General features: G+C 24.4%; 1 protein-coding gene across 1 annotated transcript; it reads left to right on the forward strand.

The window, feature by feature from the left end:
- Window positions 1-14,906: 14,906 nt before the first annotated feature.
- Window positions 14,907-24,313, forward strand: LOC145838664 (5-hydroxytryptamine receptor 7-like). The gene is made up of 6 exons (XM_082946289.1): window positions 14,907-15,436; window positions 16,556-16,698; window positions 21,214-21,461; window positions 21,568-22,244; window positions 22,301-22,502; window positions 22,658-24,313. Exons 1-6 carry the CDS (start codon window positions 15,078-15,080, stop codon window positions 22,880-22,882), a joined length of 1,854 nt encoding a protein of 617 aa, XP_082802415.1. The 5' UTR covers window positions 14,907-15,077; the 3' UTR covers window positions 22,883-24,313.
- The last annotated feature ends 1,698 nt before the right edge of the window (window positions 24,314-26,011 follow it).

Genomic DNA, 26,011 nt, shown 5'->3' on the forward strand with positions numbered 1-26,011 from the left:
TTAGGTAACTTAATCAGTCTATTTTCTTTCATTGCTGGTAAGTTTTTTTTAATAATTTTAGGATGATTGGAATTTCAATTGGTGTATCTAATTTCTGTGTTTTCTTTTTTGTACGGTTTAAATAAATTGTTGGTGAGTGATATTTTGCATCTAATTTTTAGCTGTATCATTTCTCCAGCTATTTTAGCTGCAGCTCCGACATTACAAACCCGAAATTATATCAAAAAATTAATAGAATAAACTTAGCAGAAAAATTAACTACGGTAATAAACCTGAGAAAGTATGTTTTGGCTTAATTTTTTGTTCGAGTTAATCACTACATAATTTTCTTTGTATAATTTTTGATAAAAAATTTTGTATTCCTCAGCTTTAAAATTAAAGAGATTAAAACCCTTTTTTAGTAGTAAAGCTTGATTAGGGCCTAATTGAAATAGCGTCTTTAAAAGCTTAAACTATATAACTGAAAATTTTTGTACACTTTTTTTTAAGTGCAGAAAGAGCTCTAGCGTTCCAACTCACCTGTCGCCTCTGCTAACACCAACCCAATTAATCTTATTAAGCTTTAAAATACTATAAAAAAACTTGCTTTAAATATAAAGAATAACCAACAGTTATATATTGAAATTGTTAAGTTAATAAAAATGCTTTAAATCTCACTTTTAAGAATAGCTTTTTTTCCGGTGCATAACTTATTTTAAAAATATAACAGAATACATTTCATTTTTCTTAAATTTATTTCTGTTATTCCTGTAGGTTCTAAAAATTATAAAAAGGAGAATTTTTCAGTATTAGTGAGAGCGGAGAACTCTTTTCAACTGCATATTCTGGAAGCCTAATGTATTTAATCTTTTAGGCCCAGTTTATGTAAGCAGAAAAAGTTTGTATACCAAACTAGACTTTTTAAATCCTTATTTAAAGTAATTTTAAAGTAATTAATTTCTTGTTAGATTTTATTTTAAAGTATAGTTTTAATTCTAACTTTATTAGTATACCAAATGTATATAGCATAAGCACTTAGTTAATTTTCAACATTCGATTATTACGTCATGTTATATTTTAAAACTTTAAACTGCAGTATGATTTTATTTCAATTTGTTATCATTTTAACTTACTAAGATACAATTTCTGATGAGCCTTACTACGAAAGTACTAAAATAAACAAAAGAAAAATGAAATGTATTCTGTTATATTTTTTAAATAACTTTTAAGAATTTTTGACGAGTTTTGAATCTTTATAAGAGAGCTCTATCAAAGATTATTTAGAAAATATTAAATATTTAATGTAAAGTAATTTTTCTCATTTTTTTTTTAATTACAGACCGATTTGAAAACTAACTACTTAGCTTAAAATAAACTTAAATGATTTCTTAAAACCAAATTAGACTTCTTTTTTAAACTTTTAGACAAAAAGTTATCTTTTAATTTTAAACTTTGTTTCTTTGAAAAATTTACTAGAAAATTAAAGATCAAAGACTGATTTGCAAAAATATAGAGCCATTATGCTTATCTAAATATTTTTGAGCTTGTATAAAATATCTCCTACCAAATGGTTATATCTAATGCAGGATTCAGACTCGACAGCTACTATAAGTCGCGGGCCAATTTTCCTAAAAAGAGTTGCTTGCAGACCGCGTTGTATAACAAAACCGCTGTAATTTTAAAATAAATGTAGTAATTATCACAAAAATACTATTTTGAAGTGAAAATGTGATAAAATAAGCAATAATAGGGCACTGGTGTAGACTAAAACATAATTTTAGATTCTAATTGTAATTTTTAACCATAAAATTTTTCTTTTTATTGTTTTAAAAAAAATATTTTTTGCTGAAAAGTACCTCGCGGGCCGCAGGTTTTGGCTTTAAGGGCCCCTGGTTTAATATCATGGAAATTTTGGCCTAAATGATGAAAATTGAATGGGTTTCAAAAATACTATTTAAAATATAACTGGGTCAAGCAGCAATTAATATTTTTTAAACTGTTTGTATTTTATTTTTAATTTTAATAAGTTTTTGTTGACACATTGTTGTTATTAGCTAAACAAACTAATTATGTCTTTTTATTATAAATCTTATAGTACACAGTTTGGTTCAGTTTATGGAACACGATAAAAAATCAATACTCAAATATTTTAGTGAAACAACTTAGTGTTTATAAAGACCTTTTGGTCATCGAAATACACATCATGTTTAACTGAAATATTTTTTATACAATATGCTTAAAATTTTGCTATTAGTAAAAAAAATAAGTACTTTTTTATATACGTGTTAGCCATGGGGATTGATCTTACAACGTTCAACTCAGAGAGTTTTTAAAGCCGTTCTTGGGACCACTACACCATAAGGTCCTGATAATTTTACTGATAAATCACAAATATTCTTTTTTTTTATTAAATAATAAATTAATTTAAGTGATAAAGTTTTATCGCAGTGAAAAACAAACAATAAAATGAATCCGCCGATTTTTTAAAAGTTGACCCATATTTGCTTATTATTTACTTGTTGCTAATGCCTTATGTCATCATACAAAACAGTTTTAAGCTTATTAATTCAGTCTATGTCACTATGATTCACACTAAATGAGTCAAGAAAAGAAAAAACGGGTATATAACCATAGATTTTCAACTAAATTAAACAAGTCTGTTTTTTTTAAGTTATTCCACATTTGTTTTAAAAAGTTTTTTATATGTAGATTATAGACTATTCAATTTTTCTTTAAAAAAAATCATGACAACTTATTAGGGATTATGAAATACTAGCAAAAAAAAAAAGAAATTGTGTACAAGTCTGCATGTCTTTTTTTTAATACTCTTATTTTCAACCCTAATTTCATTTTGACCCTAACTCTAATGATTTTTACCAAAAAAGATCTATTAGAATTGACAAAATATATTTAAACTTAACTTTGACTGCTTTTGGATAAGAAATATAAATAGTACCCACCAAGAGGTTATGAAGTTTTGAAAATTTTCTTTAGACCCCTTAAGTCATAAATATGAAAAATAATACTTTAATTAGTTATAACAACTCTAGATTCACTGAACTTTGATTTTAGTAAAAGTAAATTTGTTGCTTTTTTGTATTATTACATCAATATATACAGTAATTTGCAAATTTAAAATTTTGTTTACTACCCGGTTTCGGTGGAAAAAATATTACGACCTTTTCAAGTATAGTAAAATAGTAAACTGCATTATACTCGAAAAAGTCATATTTTTTTTGCCACCGAAACCTGATAGTAAATAAAATATTTAGATTGTATAATATATTATTTAAATAAGCTCTTTACATTACAGTAAATCGAGCACGCTTTTTTAGTTAAGACAAATAACTATAGTGTTATTATATCAAAAATATTTGAGTATAGCTTTATTAAAAAAAAAATTTTTTAGAACAGTATGATTTCATATACGTTGTTAAAACTTTAAATGTTAATACATAACAACAAGTAATTTCAATTTGTGTAATGAGTTTATTGACAAGGATATAAATTACTATACTCTAACCTGTTTAGATTTGTAAATTATCTTAGTACCTTTAATAAAAACTAAAAAGATTGCAGAGATTGTAGAGAGATTTGTAGAGATTATAAGTTTTTAAATCTAAAGTTATTTGTTTAAGCTACTTACTAATATTTAAAGTTTATATTCGCTAGACAGGTAATAAGTAATAGGTCTTTTTTGGTAGACATGCGCTATTAAATCTAACGTGTTTCAATTAACGTTGTATTTAAATTGACACGTTTTTGAAAATTGCTATTAACTAATTTGTAAATATTTTTTCATAATTCGTACAGAATGTTATCATTAAAAATATAGAAGTAAGATGGATTTTACTTGCAGGCCGTATGTTGGTCCACCCTTATTCTTAAGTGTTTTTTATTGAACAACAAAAGAAAAGCGCTTAAAAAAATTTGTCTAAGGACCAGTGGCGTAGCGTGGTAAATTGGTCAGGGGGCTGCAAATTTTTCGGGGTCAATTTTCTCGGAAATTTAAAAAAATACTAAAAACCTATCTCCTACTTCATTTTTCAAGCAATCTTCTTCAAATTTTAGAAAATGTTTCTTAAATTACAAAAAAAAATGTTACTTATGAATTTAGATAATATAAATAAATAAAAATTTTATCACAAAAAAAAAAGAAAAAAGTCTTTTTTTTATTCAAAAAAAAAATTTTTACTAAAAAATTTTTAATTCACAAGTAAGGTTTTTCTGTTATTGTATAAAGATTAAAATGTTAAAGTTTGAAGAAGTTTGCTTAAAAAATGTAGGAGGAGATAGATTTTAAACAAACTAGCCTTTTTTCGCTGTTTTAGTTTTTCCTTCCAAAAGGTAACCTATTATGCGGCCCGACTTTGACTGGTCATATCTCAAAAAATAATTCGAATTTTTTAAAACAATAAAATGCATCTTAAAGCTTTTAAAAAATCTTTAAAATAAGATCAACTTCTAAAAAACATGGCTTACTACCCCCTATGGCATTAAAATACAAATAAATAGTCAACTAAGTACAACAATTAATACCTCAAAACATTTTTCTCCGGCAATTTCTAAATAATGTTCAATATCTATTTTATATCAACAAAAAAGAATTGTATTAAACTCAAAATAACTCATACTTTTAGTTTGTTGCAGCTTTTAATATACTATCTTTATCTTTTATATGAAAATGTTAAATCTTAAGTATTGAAATTGAAAATTTTTAATTTTTTTTAAGAGAAATCTAAAGAGCAAGTTTTTTTTAACTTCTACATTTTTACTTATATTACAGTATAAAACTGTAAAAGTAAGTCTTAATAAATGAAGAAAATCTGAAATATAAACAAAATTAAAATTGAAAATTTCATACCACTTGAACTGCAGTCTTGAGCAATAGTAATATCTGGTGTTGGTCTGCTATTTTTCAATTCAAGCTTTTGGACTTCAGATAATTTTCCTACCTGACATATTTTTATACTTGCAACATTCCATACAATATAACTTTGCATATCATTTTAAATAATAATCTAAAAATTATTGAAAACAAATGTTTACTTTTTCTTTAGTATTATAAAACATATTTTACAAAAAAAAAAAAAACAATTAACTTTGAAGATATGAAGATTGCCTTGCCACTCTTTGAGTCAAAATAACTGTCCTTAGTTAGTTTTAAAATGTCATGTGTCATCATAAGCATTTTAATTTCTTTTACAGAATTTTTTTATTGTTTTTAAACTAATAGAAACAAAGCTTTTCAATCTACCCTGAGTTAAAAAAAAAACAAGTCTATCCTTAGTCAGCCTGAGCTTAAAAATACTTAAACATTCAGAGTAATCATGATTTTTACTGAGTCATACTAAAGTTTTCCAAAACTTCATAAACACCTGAGTTATCCTGAGTGTGTGGAAATATTTTACTAAATGTTTCTGATACAAAACAAAATGTTTGAAAGATAAATTTTTAAGGTCAACTTTTTCAATGCTTTTAAAAATTCACAAGAGATATAACTAATCATTTATCTTAAAGTCAGTTTTTCTAAGATCTTTAGGGAATACAATTTTGTAAATACTACAATCAGTTGGTAGAAAATAAAAAATTTTAAATATCATTTAAAATTTGATTTAAAACAAAATAAACTTAAATTTAAAATTAATCAACTATGTCTTTTAGACTAAAAATTGATTGTAAAAAACTCTGTTTTACAAGTTGCTACAAATTTATTAATGATGTGACTAAAGAAACTTAAAAGTAACTTGCTACAAAAATTGATTAATTTTTAAACTTTATGGCTGATAAAATAACAAAGTTTGATTTGTTTGTTATCTTAATAAAAAAAAATTACTTATAAAAAAAAAATCAAGTTTAGTTAATTTAAACAATACTTTTTGTATATTGAGATTAAATTGTAATCACAGTATGAACTGTTTGTTTATTATTTGTTTTAATTTTTTTTTTGTTTTTTGTTATTTTTCTTTTAAATTATGTTGTTAGTATTTTTTATTTTTATTATCAATTTATTTTTATTTTATTAGCAGTTGTTGATTGCTATTTTTACTACAGTTTGTTTGTTCTTGAATCATTATCACTATAAAACAGGTTTAGCTTTATGGTTTTATAACAAATAGTTAGCATTTATTTATCTAAAAAAATCTGTCATAAGGTTATACTACTGCGGTGCACTAACTAGTTGCGTACTGTTTGAGTCTAAATTCTTATGAAGTTAATGAAGTTATAAAATGTTTCCTTATGGAGTTTTTCATCAACATCGGTGCGCATTTGCAATTACGCACCGAATCAGTATACTGGGTAATTTCCCTAACTTGTCACCAACTGGTATTCGAAATTTCGTTTTACTTTTCGAATACTAGAAAAACATAGTTGAAAAAAGGCAAATTAAGCAAAAAAAACAATAAAGGATAAAGATATAGCATTTGTTTTTTACTTGATTTTTTTTGGGTGGCACGCATGCGCCAGTGTCCCTCCCCACGCTACGCCCCTGCTAAGGACCTAGTGTAACAAAGAACCTTTCGATTATCGAGTCGTTTACCACATGATTTTACAATTTATCACGAGGTAATAAAAATTATTTTTCAAAATTTTAAGTTTTAAACTTCAAAAAATATAACAAACGATAAAAACAATAACAAAGCTGATTAAATTAAAAACTAATAAACCAGAATCTCTTTATTTAATTCACCTAATTATTATAGGATAGAAACTGGCATCGTACGGCCCATTGGCTTGACCTATCCCGCGAAGTAGAAATCTTTGTTGTGATCTGTAGTTTTTATCTTGAGAACAAACTTTTTCAAAGCAACAACGATTAAGTTTTCTAAAAAATGTACTTTTTAAATATGCTATGATTTTGGTTTTTCGTTGTGATAATAACTATAAAATGATATTTTCTGTAAAATTTTGAACTAATAACTTTAATGACATGTCCTACTCGCCAAATATTTTTCTAGTAATTATTAGTTTTCTAAAACTTATTGTAAATTTTAAATTAACAAAATAAAACAATGAAGTCTAGCTAACCTTTAAAGTTTTAAAAATTCTAAATATACTGTATCCGGCTAGATATTAATTTGAAAAAAAAACAGATCAAAACCCGGTCGGATCTCATTTAAAAAAGTCCGTATTCAGATCCGTCTGAATACTAGTTTGATAAAATATTGTGATCAGGATACGGCCAAATTTTTATTTTATAAAAGATCTGGATCTGGCCGGATTTTAGCTTGAAAAAATATCTAGATTAAAAAATAAAATGATCTGTTAAACCTTTTACTAAAACGCTTGTATTGATTATGCTTTAAAAATAAAAGCTTTTGTATGCAGCAGGGTTCGGCAACTTGCGTCTCGCGGGCTACGAAAAGGTTTTAGGTGCTTTTCACGAGAAATTTAAAACTTACACTAGATCAGGGTTTTCCAAAGTGAGCCGAGTGGCCCCCTTGGTAAAGGAGCCACAGAGGGCCATGAGGTCATAATTACTTACACTACATATTCTGGAGTTGATGATGAAGAGCAAAAAATCTTTGGTTTTTTTAATGGTAGTTCAAAATTTTATCACTATAATTATGCTCAACTAATAGTACTGTTATTCTCAAATTTACTTTTTTTAATCGAGTATTTTACGCAGACTTTTGACATGATATTTAAAAATCTTTCATATTAAGTTGCAAATGGTATTTAAATAAAATAAAGTTCCTTACGCCAATAAAATTCTTGAAAAGTGTTTTTATTGTGTTATAATTAGTGATGTACCGGACTCACTATCCGGGTCCGGGTCCGGCCGGATATTGCCATTTTTGTCTGATATCCGGATCCGGCCGGACTCTAATTTGAAAAAAAAGTCCGGATCCGGTTCCGGCCGGATTCTAATTTGAAAAAAAAGTCCGGGTCCGGTTCCGGCCGGATTCTAATTTAAAAAAAAAGTCCGGATCCGGGTCCGGCCGGATCCTAACAGAGATCCGGCCGGACCCGGATCTAGTTAGTAAAAATGAGCATACTGGAAAATATTTTTTAAAAACAAACCCTGTGTTAATTAATAAGAGTCATTTTCGTCACTTAAAATTAAACACCTACCCCGATTGGCTCATTTTGTACACGTGACTAATTTACACTTGTTTACATTTAAACTATGAAATAAACATTTTAGAAATGCAACTCTTTACAAATGTTGTAAAATTGAAAACTTTTGAATGAATACTTGCATTATTTGTTGTTTAAAGTTGAGCTCAGAGAATATTTAGAGTTAATACGGTTGAATGTACGAGCCAATGAGAATCATATGACGAAATGTTTCAAACTAAATACTGATGCAACATAACATCAGAACATGACAGGCAGTTTATATGTAAGCAGTTAGTTAGTTTGGTGAGCAGCTTGAAGCAACAAAATATCTTGAACTTTTTGTGAATGCTTATTGTAAGTAGTGTTTTGTTTTAAAAGTGATTCAACTGGTGTTTAATTGTTTAAATATTTAAGCCAGGTTTATAGTTTGTTAGTTTATGAAAAATTTTTTAGTTTCTTGTTTACTAAAAGTTTTATTTAATTTTTAGTATATTGTGTTAAGTCTTTTGAAATAGATTTAAATAGTTTCCAGTTTTTAAAGTGTTACCAAAGTAATTAATAATTTTGTATATGCTAGTATTTCTTGTTGTGTTTTATGTAAAAGATTCATCAATCAAAACTGTCGTGTCTGATTATAGAAAGTAGTCTCAGTTTAAATTAAGTATTTGTTAGATATTAATTATATACGTTAGGATTTAATTATGATGGGTACTACTAAAAAGTTAAGTGTACCACAATCAGTCCACAACTTTACTACCAAATTGTCAACCTTTGCTAGCTGTTATCTGATTATTAGATTAAAGTAATTTTAAAAACCTCATTCTGACTCAGGCTTGTTTATACTCACTCTAGCTAGTTTTATTGACCTAAACAGTGGCAACCCTGCTAGTTTGAAAATTTTTGGGAATTTTAGAAAATCTTGGACTGCTTGCCTCAAGCTAGTTTAGTTTTTTGTAAAAACTCAGGCTAGTTTTCTTTTAGATTTTGAATGAGTTTGAGCTGATCCAGTTTTCAATATTTTGTAATTTTCTAGTGTATTTTGTTCATGAACTTGATTTCAGATTTTTAATTGTAAATAACACCTAAATTTGTAAACCTTGTGGCTAGCTGTTCTACTTATTATTAGATTAAAGTTATTTTTTTTAGTTTTTAAAAACCTCATTGTGACTTAGGCTAGTTTATACTAATGATGTACCGTACTCACTATCCGGGTCCGGGTCCGGCCGGATATTGCCATTTTTGTCTGATATCCGGATCCGGCCGGACTCTAATTTGAAAAAAAAGTCCGGATCCGGTTCCGGCCGGATTCTAATTTGAAAAAAAGTCCGGATCCGGTTCCGGCCGGATTCTAATTTGAAAAAAAAGTCCGGATCCGGTTTCGGCCGGACTCTGATTTGAAAAAAAGTCCGGATCCGGGTCCGGCCGGACCCGAAATTGTGGGTCCGGTACATCACTAGTTATAATGTAAACTTAAAATCTTTAAAGTATTAAAAAAAATAAAAAATGTATTTAGTGTGCAGTGCAATGAAAAGTTAATAAGTCTTTAATAATCACAAACTATGTATTAAAAAATCAACTAATAATAAGTTTTTTGTTTAATTTTACAGACTAATTTAAAAGTTTTAACTGATGACAGAGTTTTTTCTAAAAGCACTTTCATTCAAATTAAGATAAGTAAATTTTTATACGGTAAAAAATAGATTTAAAATATCAGTTTCAGCATTCAGTCGTTAAAACATGATTAGAGACTAAAATACTGTAAATTACTAGTAGAAAAAAAAGCTTACTGGGAATATTTGAAAATTTATATATCTAAAAAAAGATAAAGTCAGTTTATCCAATTAAATTAATTCATTAAATTTTAAAAATATAAAAACAATAAATACATCAAGTTTGTACTATAAGCAGTATATTGTAACTATAAGCAGTTATCTTAAATAGTATAAAACATCTAAAATACATACTAATGAGTTAAGTTGATAACAATAACAATTTTGGTTAAAAGATATATACTTATAACACTTTTGTTAACATTTTTTTTACAGCTACTAATAGTGTGAGAGTTTTACTATATTTTAGATAAAATTTTAGACAAAATTCAAATAGTATTGTGAAATACTTTACATTACCTCTACTAATATATTTAAAAAAATAATTTTTTGGAAATTTTAACAAACCATTATTCATTATTTAAAGCTCAAACTGTAGTTAATACAAAAGTTTTAAACATAAAGTATTACAAGTAATATAAAGTAATTATAACAATTTTTTTTTAAGTTAAACTAGTTTATAATTTTTTAACACACTGTTCAAGATAATATACTTATAACTGTTTACCAAATGTTTTTATTTGACTTTTTTTAACATTAAAAGATCAAAAGTCACAAAATATAATAACCTTACAGAATTTTGGATAAATTTTGCTGCATAAAGCTGTGAAGTATTTTATGCAAATTATCAAGCATATTTTTAGCCTAACTACGTTTACTAAATTTAATTTTGGCAGGTCCACTTAACTAGGATATTATTTTTCAAAACAGTAAATCTACACAAAAACTATGTTTAGTATGGTTTTAAAAGTTTTTAAAGACATCTAATTTGTTTAAAACGAAGATTAACTACAATATTTACAATAACTACAATTATTTCTATTCTTACTTTCTTGTAACAAAACTTTAAACAGAATCTAGGAATTAGGTTATTTTAAATCTTTTGTTGTAATTAAAATTTATCTTTAATTACTTTATAGTATTGTATTACCTAATAAAGTTTTTAAGTTAAACGTGAAATGTGTAAGCTTTCTTTTTTTTTAAATTTTTTAGCTTAATTAAATTACAAAACTTTCTGCAACCACATAAGTGATTTTTTTGTTAAATACTAACTAAAAGTTGGAAGTTTACAAAGCTTAAAACCATGTTTAAAATAAAACTATTAAGTTACTTTAATAAGTTACTTCATTATTACTATTTATTAATTAGAAACTTTTTATTTTTTAAGAATTATTAAATTTTTCTAATATTTAATTACATTGTGAATTGTGCTTTTTTTTATGAAAAGTATTCAAATTGTAGTTAAGTTTTGTTTAGTCATTTTAAATACAGTTTATTAAAAATTTATTTATTTTAGTATTTGTACAAACAGTCATAATATACCAAAAAAATACATAACAAAATAATTAAAAACACTTGTGGCTTCTGCATAAAATCACAAAATACTTCCTGTGAACCGAATTAAGTAAAAAAATATATTTTTACGGTTAGTAAGTAAAAATATTTTAATGCAAAATTTAGGACTAATCTTGTTTTCAAACTAAATGTTTACAAAATATATAAAAGGTTCTTTAAGAAAAATAAATATTTATAATATAAGAGTTGAAAAATATGTATAAATTTTGCTAGGTGTTCACGCTAAAAGTTTACATAAACAGATTATTTCATTTGTTAGAAAAATAAGTTACAACCACTATAATATATAACTTTAAATTAAAATATGATTTAGCTTTTAAACATAAGTTGAATCATTAACACAATTTGTTTATTACAATAGCTTAGTTTAAAAAATTTAAGTTTCTAATAGAAAATTTGAATAAAAGACTAGTTGATATAAGATAAAAACATAATTTTAAAATAAATAGAGACAAATTACTTTTGACTTTAAAGTTTATTTCAAAGGCGACATTGATCGACCTGAAAAAAAAGAAATTGAAAATGATTATAATTTATACTAAATGGAATGATCAATTTAAATTGTATGTTTAAATCGATAAACCGTATCTTTTTTTTCTTGACTTAATTGATGACCATAGTAATAATAGCTTCTTTTCTTTTTTTTTGAAAGTTTTTAAGTACTAGTTTTTCATGTTTTTGATCAACATTAGCATAAAGAATGGAGCAGTTCTGTCAAAGAAATCCTTTGTTTATGAAGCTGAGTTTTAAATCAAAATTTAACAACTTAATTATATATTAAAATATGGTTTAATTTATAAAACAGACACCGTTTAAACATGGCAGTAAAATTGAAGTAAAATAGTGTTTAAAGCAAAGTATTTTTAAAATAGGCTCATATATTAATACAATACTGGAGTATTTTAATAATTATAAAACGGTATTTGAATTCAAAAAATAAAAGCAAAGTAATATATTTTTATTTTATTTAAAACACTGTTTGAATCAAAAATACATGTTATATAACAACACCATTTGTTCCAAACATTTAGTTTTAAATGGAAAGATAAAATACTAAACTAAAAATAAGACTAAAGCTATTCTAACACATATTGTATTACTTTATTAATAAAGTCAACTATTTTTTGTAAAAATCATATTTTTAAATTGTTTTATTTTGTAATAATATGCAATCACTTTTAGGTCCGTAGTTTTTTCAACAAATAGGAAAGCAACTAGTAAAATAAATACTTTTTTTTTAGTCATAAACTGTTTTTTAATAACAGAAAAAAATTATTTTTTTTGTGTTTTCTTTGTTTCCTATGCATTTTAAAACTAGATATTCAACCCTAACTTTTTTTTACTGATTAATTGCGTTATATGATCTAATCAACGTTTTAAAATATTTTTTGTAAAAATTTTATTTAAGTTTTTTAATTTCTTAAAATTTCTTTAGTTTACATAAAATTATAACTTAACCTATATACTATAAATAACTAAAGTTAGTCTAAACAGCCTTTTTAATGGTTCAATACAAAAATTTAATGTAATTATAACAAAAATCAACCTGCATTTTATATTAAATGTTATTAGTTTTGACAAGTTTATATATAAGAATTATATGTTTATGATTCAAAATATAAGTAGACAAGTTTTTGTGTACATTAATAATATTAGAAAAGTTTTAAATATTAATCTTTTGAAAAACATCATTAGTCAAATAAATTAAATTTGTAAAATTAAGACTTATTTTTTAACTTATTATAAGAGTTCAATAAAATTTAAATTGCCAACAACTAAAATCTTAACAGATTTAATGGTCATCGACATAAAAATCTCGGACTTAATTTGATTACTTTTATTTCTGCAAATATATTTTTAAGTTCACTCAAGAAACAAAACAATGTTAAGCGAAATAAACAGCAAATGAAATCTGCATCGATTTATTACAATGCGTGTTTGTAGCGAAAATGTCATTTTACTGTCTAACTTGCAGTTAAGATTTGAAGAAGTAGTGAAAAACTTTTGTGTACACTTATTGCTTCAGTATTATAGTACATCGTTTTTTATTGTTTTAAATCTTTACTTAGTTAGACTTTTCTATAACTTTAATTAGAAGTTTAAACTCTTTGAAACTAATTTAAAGAAAACATTTTCTCGGTTAGCTTGTTTGATATCACAAAAAAATTTGTGTTTAACATTTTCGTACTTTTTTGATAAAATTTAAAGAATAATGTCTATAGATGTTTAATTTTGTACTTATTTACAATTAAGATTTTTATCGAAATTGTTAAGGATTATATATTATAAAGCATTTTTTGTTGTTGCAGAATATGTTTAAACCATTTATTTTGTTATGTTGTTTAATTTATTTTGTCTAAAACTCGGATAAAAGCTAAATAATAATAATACGCTTAGGTCTACTAAAAAAAAGTCTTTAGGGTACGCAATCATTTAAAGTATAGAAGTGGAAACTTAAATAGTTAATATCATTGATAAATTTGTGTTTAAATTTTAACTGTTTAACAGTTTTAAATGAAAAAGATTAGTTTAACAAGATTATCAAGTCAAACTGCAAATAAGAACGTATACAGAGCTGCTTATAAAACTCTAATTAAATTCAACACCTTTTAAAATTTCACTTTTAAAAAAAGGTATTAGCTTAAATTTTTTATAGAAGGTTTAAAGGTTTTGCCGATAATAAAAAACTAAATATCAAAAAAAATATAAGTTGGAAAATTTCAAGACGATTTTTTTAAACAGCGAAGGCATTGTGTAGAAGGTGGTAATCGTATAATATAAATCCATCAGGTTTGTATTCATATAAGTCTAGCGAGTTTCGCAACCGTCAATTTAAATACTTAAAATACTGTTTTCTGCAATACTTAGTCGCCAAAAAAAAGGAATGTCAGTGAAAACTTTATCTACATGATGTTATTTATGACGTAAGTGAAAAGTAAAGGGAAATTAAAACGATAACTATTTTCTTCATGTTTTGGCCATGTGTATATCGTGAATGGGCAGCTGAGGGCGCTAAAGTTAACCAAAAAAAGAGCAGTAAAACACGAAATATCACAAGTGCAACTTATATGCGTGCTACCGTAATTTAATTTCATAATTCACCAAGTAGAAAGAAACTTATTATCTTATAAAAGTAATCAAAAACTAAACAGTGTTCAAAATGAATTCTATAGAACTATTTTTTACTATTAGTTTTAGAAATGATTTTTTTTTTGTCTTGAAGTTTTTTGCACAAGCGTAAAGTACTTTAAAGTAAGCGAGTTGTTTTCAAAGCTTTATAAAGCATTGTCTTAAATTACTTTAACATAACTTAAAAGATACTATTTTTTGTATTATATACTTAGCCGATTTTAAAATTTTAGTTCTAAATATTATTTTGGTTTTTTCTAGCAACATCTACATTTTTAAGATGTTTTATTTTAATATTTCTATAGTAGTTTTTAGGCTTTTAGATTTATAGAATCTATTCTTATTTATTTTCATTTTTAAGAACTCTAGGTTAAACTATAGTTTTAAATGTCTATAATAATTTTTTTGTTACAGTTTTTTTTTCTTCTTTTAAACTTGTTAAACAAAGTGATAGAGAGTTTTACAAAAAAACTACTTCCTTTTGTCACGTGCAATTGTTGATTAAATGAAGAATTTATGCTTCTGTTTCAATAGAATATCACGCTATGCTTCATTAAACTATATACTTTTTTTTCAGAGAAAAATTTGTAAAGTTTTTTTTTTCTTTCTTATGAGGTGTTCGAAAGTTGTTGAAAAAAGTTGTGCTTTTCATAAATAATGATATCAGGTTTAAATCAAACGAATTTCAGTTTTGATTTTATTACACAAAGCTAAACACTTATGTTAGAAACAACAATTGCTAAAAACATCACAGAAGCACCTCAACAGATATCCACTTACCTCTACATACAAATAATCATATTAGCGTTTATAGCTTTACTAGTGGTAGTCGGAAATGGACTGATTATAGCTTCTGTTGTGATCGTCAAAAAGTTGAGACAACCTGGAAACTATTTAATTGTATCTTTGGCGTTTGCAGATTTTTTGGTTGGTGCAGTTGTAATGCCAATAACAATGCAATATGACTGGAACGGAGGAAACTGGAATTTAGGAAAAACTCTTTGTAAGATGTACATTGGTTTAGATGTGGTGTGTTGCTCAGCTTCCATTTTGAACTTATGTATGATTAGTATCGATAGGTAAGCTTACTTCGGTTAATTAATTTTTTGTGTATTTTAATCTATAAGCATAAATAGTTTAGGAGAACTTATTTTCGAAAAAAAAAATAAATATATAAGTTATAAAACTTAAAATATAAATATGATATTCTTAACTAAGTTACTTTAAAAGTTAAGGGAAAAAATTGTAGTAAAAAATTATAACGGAAAGATGAAATAACTAATAGGAAATAATTATTTAAACAGTGTATTCTCAATTAATAAAAACGTTAGTTTTTGATTCACAAAAATACAGTAAAACATAAATAAACCAAGTTTAAAATATTTCTTAAAGTAAACCTAAAACATGTTTTATGATCCGTGTTAAACACTTAGAAAAATATTCTAATGAAGCTATGTATTTTTTTTACAGTATTTTATATTTAATAATAAACTAAATAATCATGCTTTTAAGTTTTAATTATACAATAGTTTGAAGTTGATTAAAAACACTTTAGATCTTAAAAAAAAGAACTAAAAAAAAAAAGATTCATCTGTTTAAGTATTATGTGATATTTATTTGAAAAACTAATAATTCTGATAATGGTATGTTGCATTTAAATAAGGTTTATTAGGAATTTTTTTGTAAAAATAAACTTATTCAACACTATGTTTTTATAAATATTTAAGAACAGACTTTGTTATTTTTTAATTATTTTTCTATTTTGAGTTGTTATGTTCTAAATATTTTTTTTAGTATTTTAATTCAAACATTACTTCAACAACTTATACTTTATACTAATTGAAACATATATAGTGAAGGAAAATAAAATAAACATTATGCATCTAAATATGTTTAAGTCGTTATCTATTTTAATTTCCTAATGATAAACGTGTTTATTATATTTTCAACCAATACAAGTTTTTACAAACTTATTTGTCTGAAAAATCAATGCTCTATATTTTTACTTATAGAAATATGAAATATCACTGTATTACGGAATCAATTGAACTTTCTTTTTAGTAAAGCCTAAATGATTTTTTTTTGAAATCATAAAATATATGAGACTATGCAGTATTTTGAAATATAAAATAACAACGTCTAATTAAAGTTTTGTAATAAAACTTTTGTTTTTCAAAACTATTATACTTTTTTAACAGGTATTTGATGATAACAAAACCAATGACCTATCCAAAAAAACGCAATAAAAGACTCATGATAACCTTAATTTCCGTGTCTTGGATATTAGGTTTTATTATTAGTCTGCCGGGTTTTAATAATCTCGGAGATTCTGAAAGCAACAGTTAGTATTTACTTTGTTAAGTGTATTCAAATTATGACCATTGCTATTCATAACATTGTTTTTACTTGAAATATTAACTAGCTTTAAAATAGTATAACTTTTTGTGCGTAAATTTCTTAATTTTTGCAAATATAAAGTAAACTAAGGACCATTTATAAAGATACGAAATGTTGTGGTTTTGTGATGCAAATTTTTAGTAAATATTTTTTTTTTTTTTTTTCCTTTTTAATTTAAACTTGCTAGAATCTATTGTATAGAAAATAATACAAGTCGGCTTTAATAAAGAAATTCATATTTTAAAGTTTAACTTTCACCATAGTTTTTTTGATCTAAAATAGTTCGTATCATACTTGTGAATAAAGTTTTTTTTAGAAGCTTAATATTAAACAAATAGTTATTGACTTTAGTTTTAGTATTCATTATGTCTTTATTCTAAACAAATTAATTGTGTAACGACATTGATAATTGGTTATAATGTCAAAAGGTTTTTCTACTGTCAAGTTATTTTTTATCGTTAACCTTACTATTATCATATAACAGCTAAGCCAAATGTCATACCACTCGGTTCAATTAGTAGGCGGCATGACATTAAAATTTTGTAAAATAACAAATTAGATCAAAGTGCTTTTATAAGTTTGTTTATGATTCGTTTAAAAATAAAAACAGTTTAAAACTTTAAGCTTAAATTTACTTGTAAGTTAAAACAGGTTTAAGTTAATTTTAGGAACTTTAAGCACCTCCACTTTAAAAGAAATCTGTCTTTGATTTTTTAGACTTTACAACATTTTTTTAAATTCTAGTTTAGTTTTTAAATATGAACTAAGAATGTAAAATAACTATGCTTAAAATGATAAAACTAACATTTCACAACTTGTGTTTTTTCATTCTACTTATTTCAATGTGTGCTCAACATAAGAGGTTTATTTGTTGCAAAGTTTGTCTTTTCATGTGCATAAGGGGTGTGTTTATAAAAGTTTATTTGGTTTCAATAAGTATATACTTACTTATGCTTCGCTGTTTTATGTGTTTTTAAACACATTTAAATCGCTGTTTGGTTCGTCGTTTTAACGCGAACAAATCTTGTTTAAAAAAGATTGATTTAGCATTAATGTTTAAAGTCTCCTTTGTTTTTTATTACACTATTTTATTAATTTAAATCATCCTTTTTATTATATTTTTTTTATTTTATATGGTTACAAATAATTTTCAAATTTATTTTGTCTATAGTTTTTAATTAAAGTTAAAAGTAAAAAAAATATTAAATATTAAAAACATACTTTAAAAACCCAAGTTCTTAACTATGCTAACAACATTCTAGTACATACTACCTTTAATAGGTATAATTGATCAACCCGTTTTATTCAATCATTTAATAAAAAGTTTAATTAAAAGTTTCTTTTTCTTAAAACTGTAATGTTTTTAGCATTACAAAACCATAATTAAAAAAAAAAGTGGTAAATAAACTTGCTTTTGTGGTTACTCAAAATAGATAAAGACTTTCTATAAATATTGTTTGTTAATAATTCTAGACTTAAAACAAAGTATAGTTTTCTTCTTTACATGATTTAAACTTAATTTCGGTTATATACTTAAAAGTATTTTGATATAAAACACACAATGACTAAGCAAATACCTAAAGGTAGTTTTTTTTAATGAACCTTTTTCTATTATAAAGGTGAAATAATGATTTTGTTTAATACAGTTTTTTTAGAAAAAACATTTTAACTTTTTTTAATTCAAAATATAACACATATACATTATATTTTTTAAATAGAACAAATTTAAATTAAAATTGCTGTTTTCTTCCAATATTTTTAAAAGAAAATTACGAATTAAACAGAAATGTGTAAAATAAAGCTTTACTAACATTTAAATCGAATTTGATTGTAAATCATTGAGCTTACATTAAACTAAACTTATAGGTTCTTTAACAATATAACATATGTCTTAATTAGTAATGAAAAATATATTTGCATGAACAAACTGTTATGTTGTTAAACAACTTTATAATAGCATCGCATCGTACATATAATTTTATTTATCTATTATGACGCATAATCTTACAATTTTATTAAATTAATTATTTTACAAAAATCTATTTAGTTATCTACAAGAGCTTTCGAAAAAGGTATATTGAAAAATTTTAAGTTCACAAAAAAAAAAAGTAAACTTCAAAATGAATTCTTGTCTCAAATTGTTATGTAAAGATTACTTTTTTTTAATATGATAAAACTATTTTAACTGTTTTTAGTATTTTACTTTTAGTATAAGAATAAAAATTATTTTCAGATTTGTTATTTGCTATCTAAAGAAAAAACATTATCAACTTATAAGTTATTGTTTATTTATAGTTAGTTATATGCTTTTTTATATATAAAACAAAGCTATTCAAGTATCATCAAATATAAGTAAAACCTGTTTCATCTGTCAAATTTTGAATTCTGATGTGATGTCAACAACCAAAAATTAGTTTTATAAATTATAATATTTGTGTAAACATATACATATCTAAAATGTTTTTATAAAGGGAATAAACTTAAAAAGGTTTAAGTAAAAGTTTTCTTTTAAAGCTAGAATTGTGTACTAAATATAATTTTTTTGCCCTAAACATTATGTTTTATCCAAAAGTATTTCGACTAAAGTTTTGAAAAGTTTTAAACAATATCAATACGAAATGTATACAAGTGTTCTTGACTAAAACAGCTTCGTAGTACTTTTATTTTACTTTTTAACATAAATTTTGTATCGAAAATAAAAAAAAGTTATTTAGGTTTACATTGTTTTTACGAAATTTCTGTATAATAGAATTAAAAAGTTTAAAATTTTTATTACAAAAGCTAAATAAATACATTTTTTGTAATTAAGAATAATATCTAGTTTAAACCGTTTAATATTCGTTTGTTCTTCTAAAATTTGAGTACTGCGATAAATGAAATAAAGTTTTATGTTAATAAGTTATACTTTAGAGATATAACTTTAAGAAATCGTAAATTATAAAAAAAATTACAAATTTTTATACATTTCTCAACTTAGAAAAAACAAATTAGAAACTTGTTAAAAATTTAAAAGAAATTAAATAATTTATGTTCTGAAAAAAGTTACAAAAGTTTTTTTTAGTATAATTTAAAGATTTTTCATACATTACTAAATTTTCTTTAGAAACATCACAGTCAATACAGTATTTTTTAACACAAACACATTAAAACAATATCGTTTTTCATATGTGGTTTTTTGGAACTTATTTTAAGAAGCTTTGAGTTATTTTTAATTTAATTACTTACAGACATTTCGTAAATAATCAAACATTGTTTTAAGTGACATAAGAAAAAAAAATATTATGTAATGTTTTTTTTAGCTCTGAAATTTTACTTTTAAATGTAAGTAATATTTATTTTGTTTTAAAACATTTGTAAAGTCAGTCAAAAAGTATATAAAATGTTGACGACGTTATAGTATTGATAAAAAATCCTTAGACGAGCTAGAAAACTTTTAATATTTTTACTTTTTATGTGAGTTTAAAATTACAAAACGGTGTTGTTGCAAAAAGGATATGTGTTTTAGATTCTAACTTTTTTTTAATATTTTTGTTTTTTCAAATTTCCGACTTTATAGTTAAAGTATGTTTTTTTTCTAAAAACTAAACTTTTTCAAATAAGTTTTCCATTGAGATAGGACAGACACTGTTTTTATTGACTTCAAAATGATAATTTATTGTTATTTATTAAAGACAGCTTATTCTATCTAAAAGTATAGGTACAATAAAGTAATATTTATAGTTATAATAATAAAAAGTTATACAGTATCCTTTATTTATTACACTTGATACTTACACTTACAGTTTAATAAAGAGAGGATACGGTATAATTTGTTATTATTATATATTCCAGTGAACTTGTTTCGCTAGGATCTTTTGTTAACAAATGCTTAAATTTATTTTTTTGAATAGTTATTTATTGTTATAGTTATTTCTGATTAATAAAACACCTTACAGATTAGCTTACTACTTATGTTTTTTTGTAGTTCCCAATAAGCCATAAAATACTTTACTTCAAACACAACTAAACTATAATTACACTAGTTTTCATTTAAAGATATATACTAAATGTAACCTTTTTCAACAGTTATTTTTTTAGTATATATCTCTATACAGATTTCTTAAAGTTAGGTGACCATTAGTTTAGACGATTTTTTTTATAAACTTTAAAAAATGTGTTTAAACATTTGTTTTTTAATTTCCTTATATACTCCATTAATTAATGCAAGGATTAAAACGAAATATTAATGTCTTGATATATAAAAATACAAAATTATAAACCAAAAATAAAATGTGTCTTAAAGTTTAGAAATAGTAATCAATCAAGTATTTAGTGTGTTAAAATATGTTGTATATTTTGAGCATAGTTTTATTAAATTTTAATGTATTGTTTTATACAATTTTATACTCTTTATTTATTATTAGAAGAAAAACTGTTGGAAAATTGAGTAAAACCGTAAAAAATAAATGGCTTTCAACAGTGCAACATCAAAGTTGGACAACAGCGTTGCCTTTATCATCTACTACAACGCAATTTAATAAATATAAAAACTCTAGCAATTCAGACTGTCTTATCAACCAAAATGTTTATTATACCATTTACTCAACTACTGTATCTTTTTACCTTCCACTTTCTGTGATGCTTTTTATGTACTACAAAATATACCGTGAAGCTTCTAGATTTAGTTTAAAAGAAGATAATAGAAAAAAGTGTCTGAAAGCACATGAGGTTTTATTTACTTTTTTTGATTTAAAGATCTTTTTTATAAAAAACAAACATTAAGTTTTTAATGCTGTATAAATGTGATTTAAAATTAATTAATTAATACTATTAGCAAACAGTGACACCACCATTATCACCATATGTTCAACTTCCTAAGAAGTCATCAGTATCATCAACTATAAAAATAAAAAATAGAAACACTTCACTTTTAAACAACGAAAATGGTTCAAACAATTCTGTAGATGTGATGGTAGAAACGTCTATAAAAACAAATCCTCTTACGAATGGAAGCTACGAGTTTTTATCTTTTCAGAAAGATGGCTTAATAACAAATAACAGCAATGCAAGTGAATTACATGAAAAAAGTGTAAATACTTGTTGCAGAAATGACAGTTCATTAACTGATTTAGTTAGACGTAGCAGCAGCGAGATAGAAATATCTAAAGGTCACTTTAAATATTCAAGATTTAAGCGCATGCACAAAAACTGTAACAGAAAAATCTCAGTAAACAACAGCGATTCATCACGTGATGATGATATACCTGGTAATGAATGTGAATGCTTCAAATTTAGCAAGTACTTTAAAAGCTCAGTTTTTCGTTCATCTCAAAAAAAAATCATTGAAAACGAAGACACCCTAATTACTAATCAAAAAAAAAACTCTAAAAAACTAAATTCAAAAAGACCAAAAGCATACTCTTCTTCATTTTATGTAAATATTAACACTTCTAATGGTGCTGTTGCAAATAAAATTAGAAGAAATGCTATTGCAACTAAAATTAATAAAAAGTTAGTTAATTAGTTTGTTAAAGTTTTATAGAGTTACTGAAAAAATTATAATTTAGGTCTACTGTATTCAACCAGTTAAAAAGAAGAGTTTCATTGATTGCGACTAGAGAGCGACGTAGAAATGCAAAAGCAACAAGAACGCTTGGGATAGTAATGGGGGCATTTACTATTTGTTGGTTACCATTTTTCATTGTCACTTTCATACGACCACTTATTTGCGAAAATCCACTTTCTACAAAATGCATACCTCAGTCTATAGTAAGTTAAATTAGTTTAATATACTTTAACACAAAGAATCTCAATTGCATGTCATATTTTTATCTTACTATCTTTCTTTTTAATAGGCTAACATAACGCAAATAATAGTTCATATTTTTAAAAGAGTTATTAAATAAACTAAAAAAAAAATTCAGGTAAGTTTTGTACTATGGCTTGGGTACATGAACAGTGCGTTCAACCCTTTTATCTACATAGGCTTTTCTCCCGAACTCAGAGAGTCTTTTCGTCTTTTATTGTACTGCCAGTGTGCAAATGTAGATCGAAGACTTGCTAGACGAGATTTCAAATTAGCTATTTCTGAAGAACTTCGATACACAACTTCTCGTTCTAACTACAACGCAAATGAGAGTATATTATGAGTTTTTTGATATACGATATAAACTAAATCGACACTGATAAAAGGCCTGAACTATAATACAAAGCTGGCGATGAGAATAATTGAAGATTACTTGAAAATAGTAAAATGTGAAAGTTTTGCAAACTGAAAATATTATGTCGAAAGTTGCAAAACTTTTTGACGTATAAATATAATACTTTCACCACTGTTTGTACTGGAGATTTTTCTTTAATTAAGCTTTTATATTTAGTTTTTAACATTAAATAAAACATGCATATTAGATACGGCTGCACGACAGTCCAACTATCAAAAATTTAAACTCAAACAGTTCAAATTCTTATAACTCTGAGTTGGTAAATATCTTCAAAAAAAAAAACTTTTCAATCTTTTTACTATTTTAATGTTAACAATTAGACCTAAATATAGAATCTTTTTTTAATTATTTAAGATATAGTTTGAAAAGTGTTTAAAACTTACTAATATATGGCTAGCTTTAATAACTAACAATTTTTTATAAGGATTTTTTTACCGTCATAACCTTATTAGTTAGACCTACATACACATGATTTATTTTTTAGATTTTAATTTCTTTTTTAGATAAGCCCCTTAAAGTTTTTTCAAGAATTTGAACGTCATGTAACTTGTAGATACAAGTGTATACACTTGAAATTTTAAAACTATAATACTAAAAGTATAAAGCAATGTTAATTGTATAAAGTGCTTTTTTGTTTGTTTTTATACATGCAATTGCGTAGTTGTAAAACATATTGCAATATCTTAATATTTGTATTTTATACTTTTTTTGATATCTAGTATTGTTTCATTTCTAAAGATTTGTTAGTAAATAATTCGTTGTTTAATTTAAATCCGAGCATTGTTGATACTAATAATTACTATTTTTTACTAATATATGTAAATCTTGTTTGAAATATTATTTCTCTTATATACAATTATTTCTCAAGTACATTCAAAATATTTTTTTTGAATTAACTGTTCCGATAATTTTTTTTTTTAACTATGATAATTTAAGTGTACTTTGACTACTTATGTACATACTAATCAAAACTATATAAAAGAAGTTAATAATGATTATAATTTCACCAACAAGGAAAGTACAAATCGTTTCAACAACTTAAGGAGAAGCTAGTTTGCGTTTATTAAAATGTCGTCTGAATTTTGTAATGATTAATTTTTTTATTTAAAAAAAGCTTTCAAACATATGTGATCAAACTACAGTGAAGTAATTACGGAAGTTAAACAAAGATAGAATGAGTTATTATAATCATTTTTTATAAAAAAAAAAGTTTTAATTACAAAACGTGTTTATTGACGACAAATGTGGACTTAAACAGATTTTCTCTACAAGTCTAAGCAAAAAGAACCATGTAATTACTCTGAGTTTATGTAAATTAATAAGCATTAAAACAAAAGGTTTTGAGGGAAATAAAATGTGTATTTTATCTAGATTTAGTATTGAAGTATTCTAAATTGTAAAAACATTCTAAAAATTTTTATTTAAATCAACTATTGATCTTTAAGTGACCAATTAAGTTTTCTCTATTTCAAACTTTTGTTAGACACTACAACTTTGCTGGAACAATTTTTCCGTATTTAATATTTACTAGTTGTTTAAGCTTATACTAAAATATAAGTATATTAAAAAATAAGCTAAATATTAACCTAAACGATATAATTAAAACTTACATGTATGTGTTGTAACCATAAACCTAATACTGTTAATGATATATGAAATGGTATCTATATGAAACTTCGGTTTTTAAAAAATTGAAATAACACTTTTTTCCTTGTTGTATGTTTAGAACTACACAGTTATTAATTTTGTTTTGGGAAAACTTGAAATGTAGAAAACCTTATACTTTTGAATAATGTAATTTGTTTGAAACATTTTTGAAATATTGAGAAGTAAAACAAAGTATTTCACAGATTGAAAATTATATTAGCAAGTCATATCTTCAGAAACTAAAAAATATCCATAAAACGATCTATTTGCTTGTAAGTTATTAAGATCGTTTTAATAATTTAATTCTTTCATTTAGTTAGTAATTAAAAATTAATTGTATTCTAAAACACTTATTAAAATTAAAATAAAGTTTAAAATTCATCTTTATCTATCATTTGCCTTAAAGCCTTGAATATCAACAAAAGCATGGTCAAAGTATAAACGAAAAGGAACAGGCTGAAATGCCGATAACTATTAAATTATAAAAATCGAAACTTATCCATCTAGTTCCAAGAAATTTTAAATCATAATAAAGCTCATATAGTTTGCTAAGTTTTAATGTAACAACATAGCAAATAATTTAATGACTAAATCATTGTTTTTTTCAGTTATATGGTTAATATTAAGTATTACTTAAATAAAAAGTTAGAGCTTTTAAGTTAAAAACAATAATTTAGGAAGTAATAAAATTATTTATTTATAGTTTAAACTTAAAAAATGGTTATATAAAATTGCAGAAACTTTAAAAATTGCAGTAAACAAAAAGTGTTAAGAGTTTTTTTTTTCTTATAGAGATAATGTTTATTTTTCTAATAAGTTAAAAGAAAATAAAGTAATGCAATAAGTAAAAGTATGTCAATAAGGTGGATGTTAAAACTGTATTTAAAATATTTTAATTTTACAAAATATAAAAATGAAATTTTATTTTTAGTTTTATACACTTAGATTATCAACAGTTCATAAATTTAATCACATAGCCAACTCACTAATTATACCAAGTGTTTATATTAGCTTTCGCTAATATCTACAAATGATGATTTTTAATTTAAAGGTTTAAAATTAAACATATTGAAGAAAACTTTTTTCATGTTGTTTGAAATGTTTTTAAATAAAATTTCTGATTAAAATCTATGACTACAGTTGAACTCTTTTAGAATGGTTGTACCTTTTATTTTTAAACTAGTTTTTCTAACAAAAAAAAAACTCTTAATAAATATTTAAAAGCTTAAAGATTAAGTTTTTTAACATTAATACAAGTTTAAGTTTAATTTCCACCATAAAGTCTTTTTTTTACACAAGATTTTTTAATACGTTGTGCTTATCAATTTAAGTAGTGTAAATTTTGTTATTTAACTCAAAATTGTGAGCTTAATTTGTTTTTTTTTTTTCAGTCCAAAAAATCTGTAGAGT

The sequence above is a fragment of the Thalia democratica genome, chromosome 6 (genome assembly GCF_965202585.1).
Source record: "Thalia democratica chromosome 6, ktThaDemo2.hap1.1, whole genome shotgun sequence".
NCBI classification, from domain to species: domain Eukaryota; kingdom Metazoa; phylum Chordata; class Thaliacea; order Salpida; family Salpidae; genus Thalia; species Thalia democratica.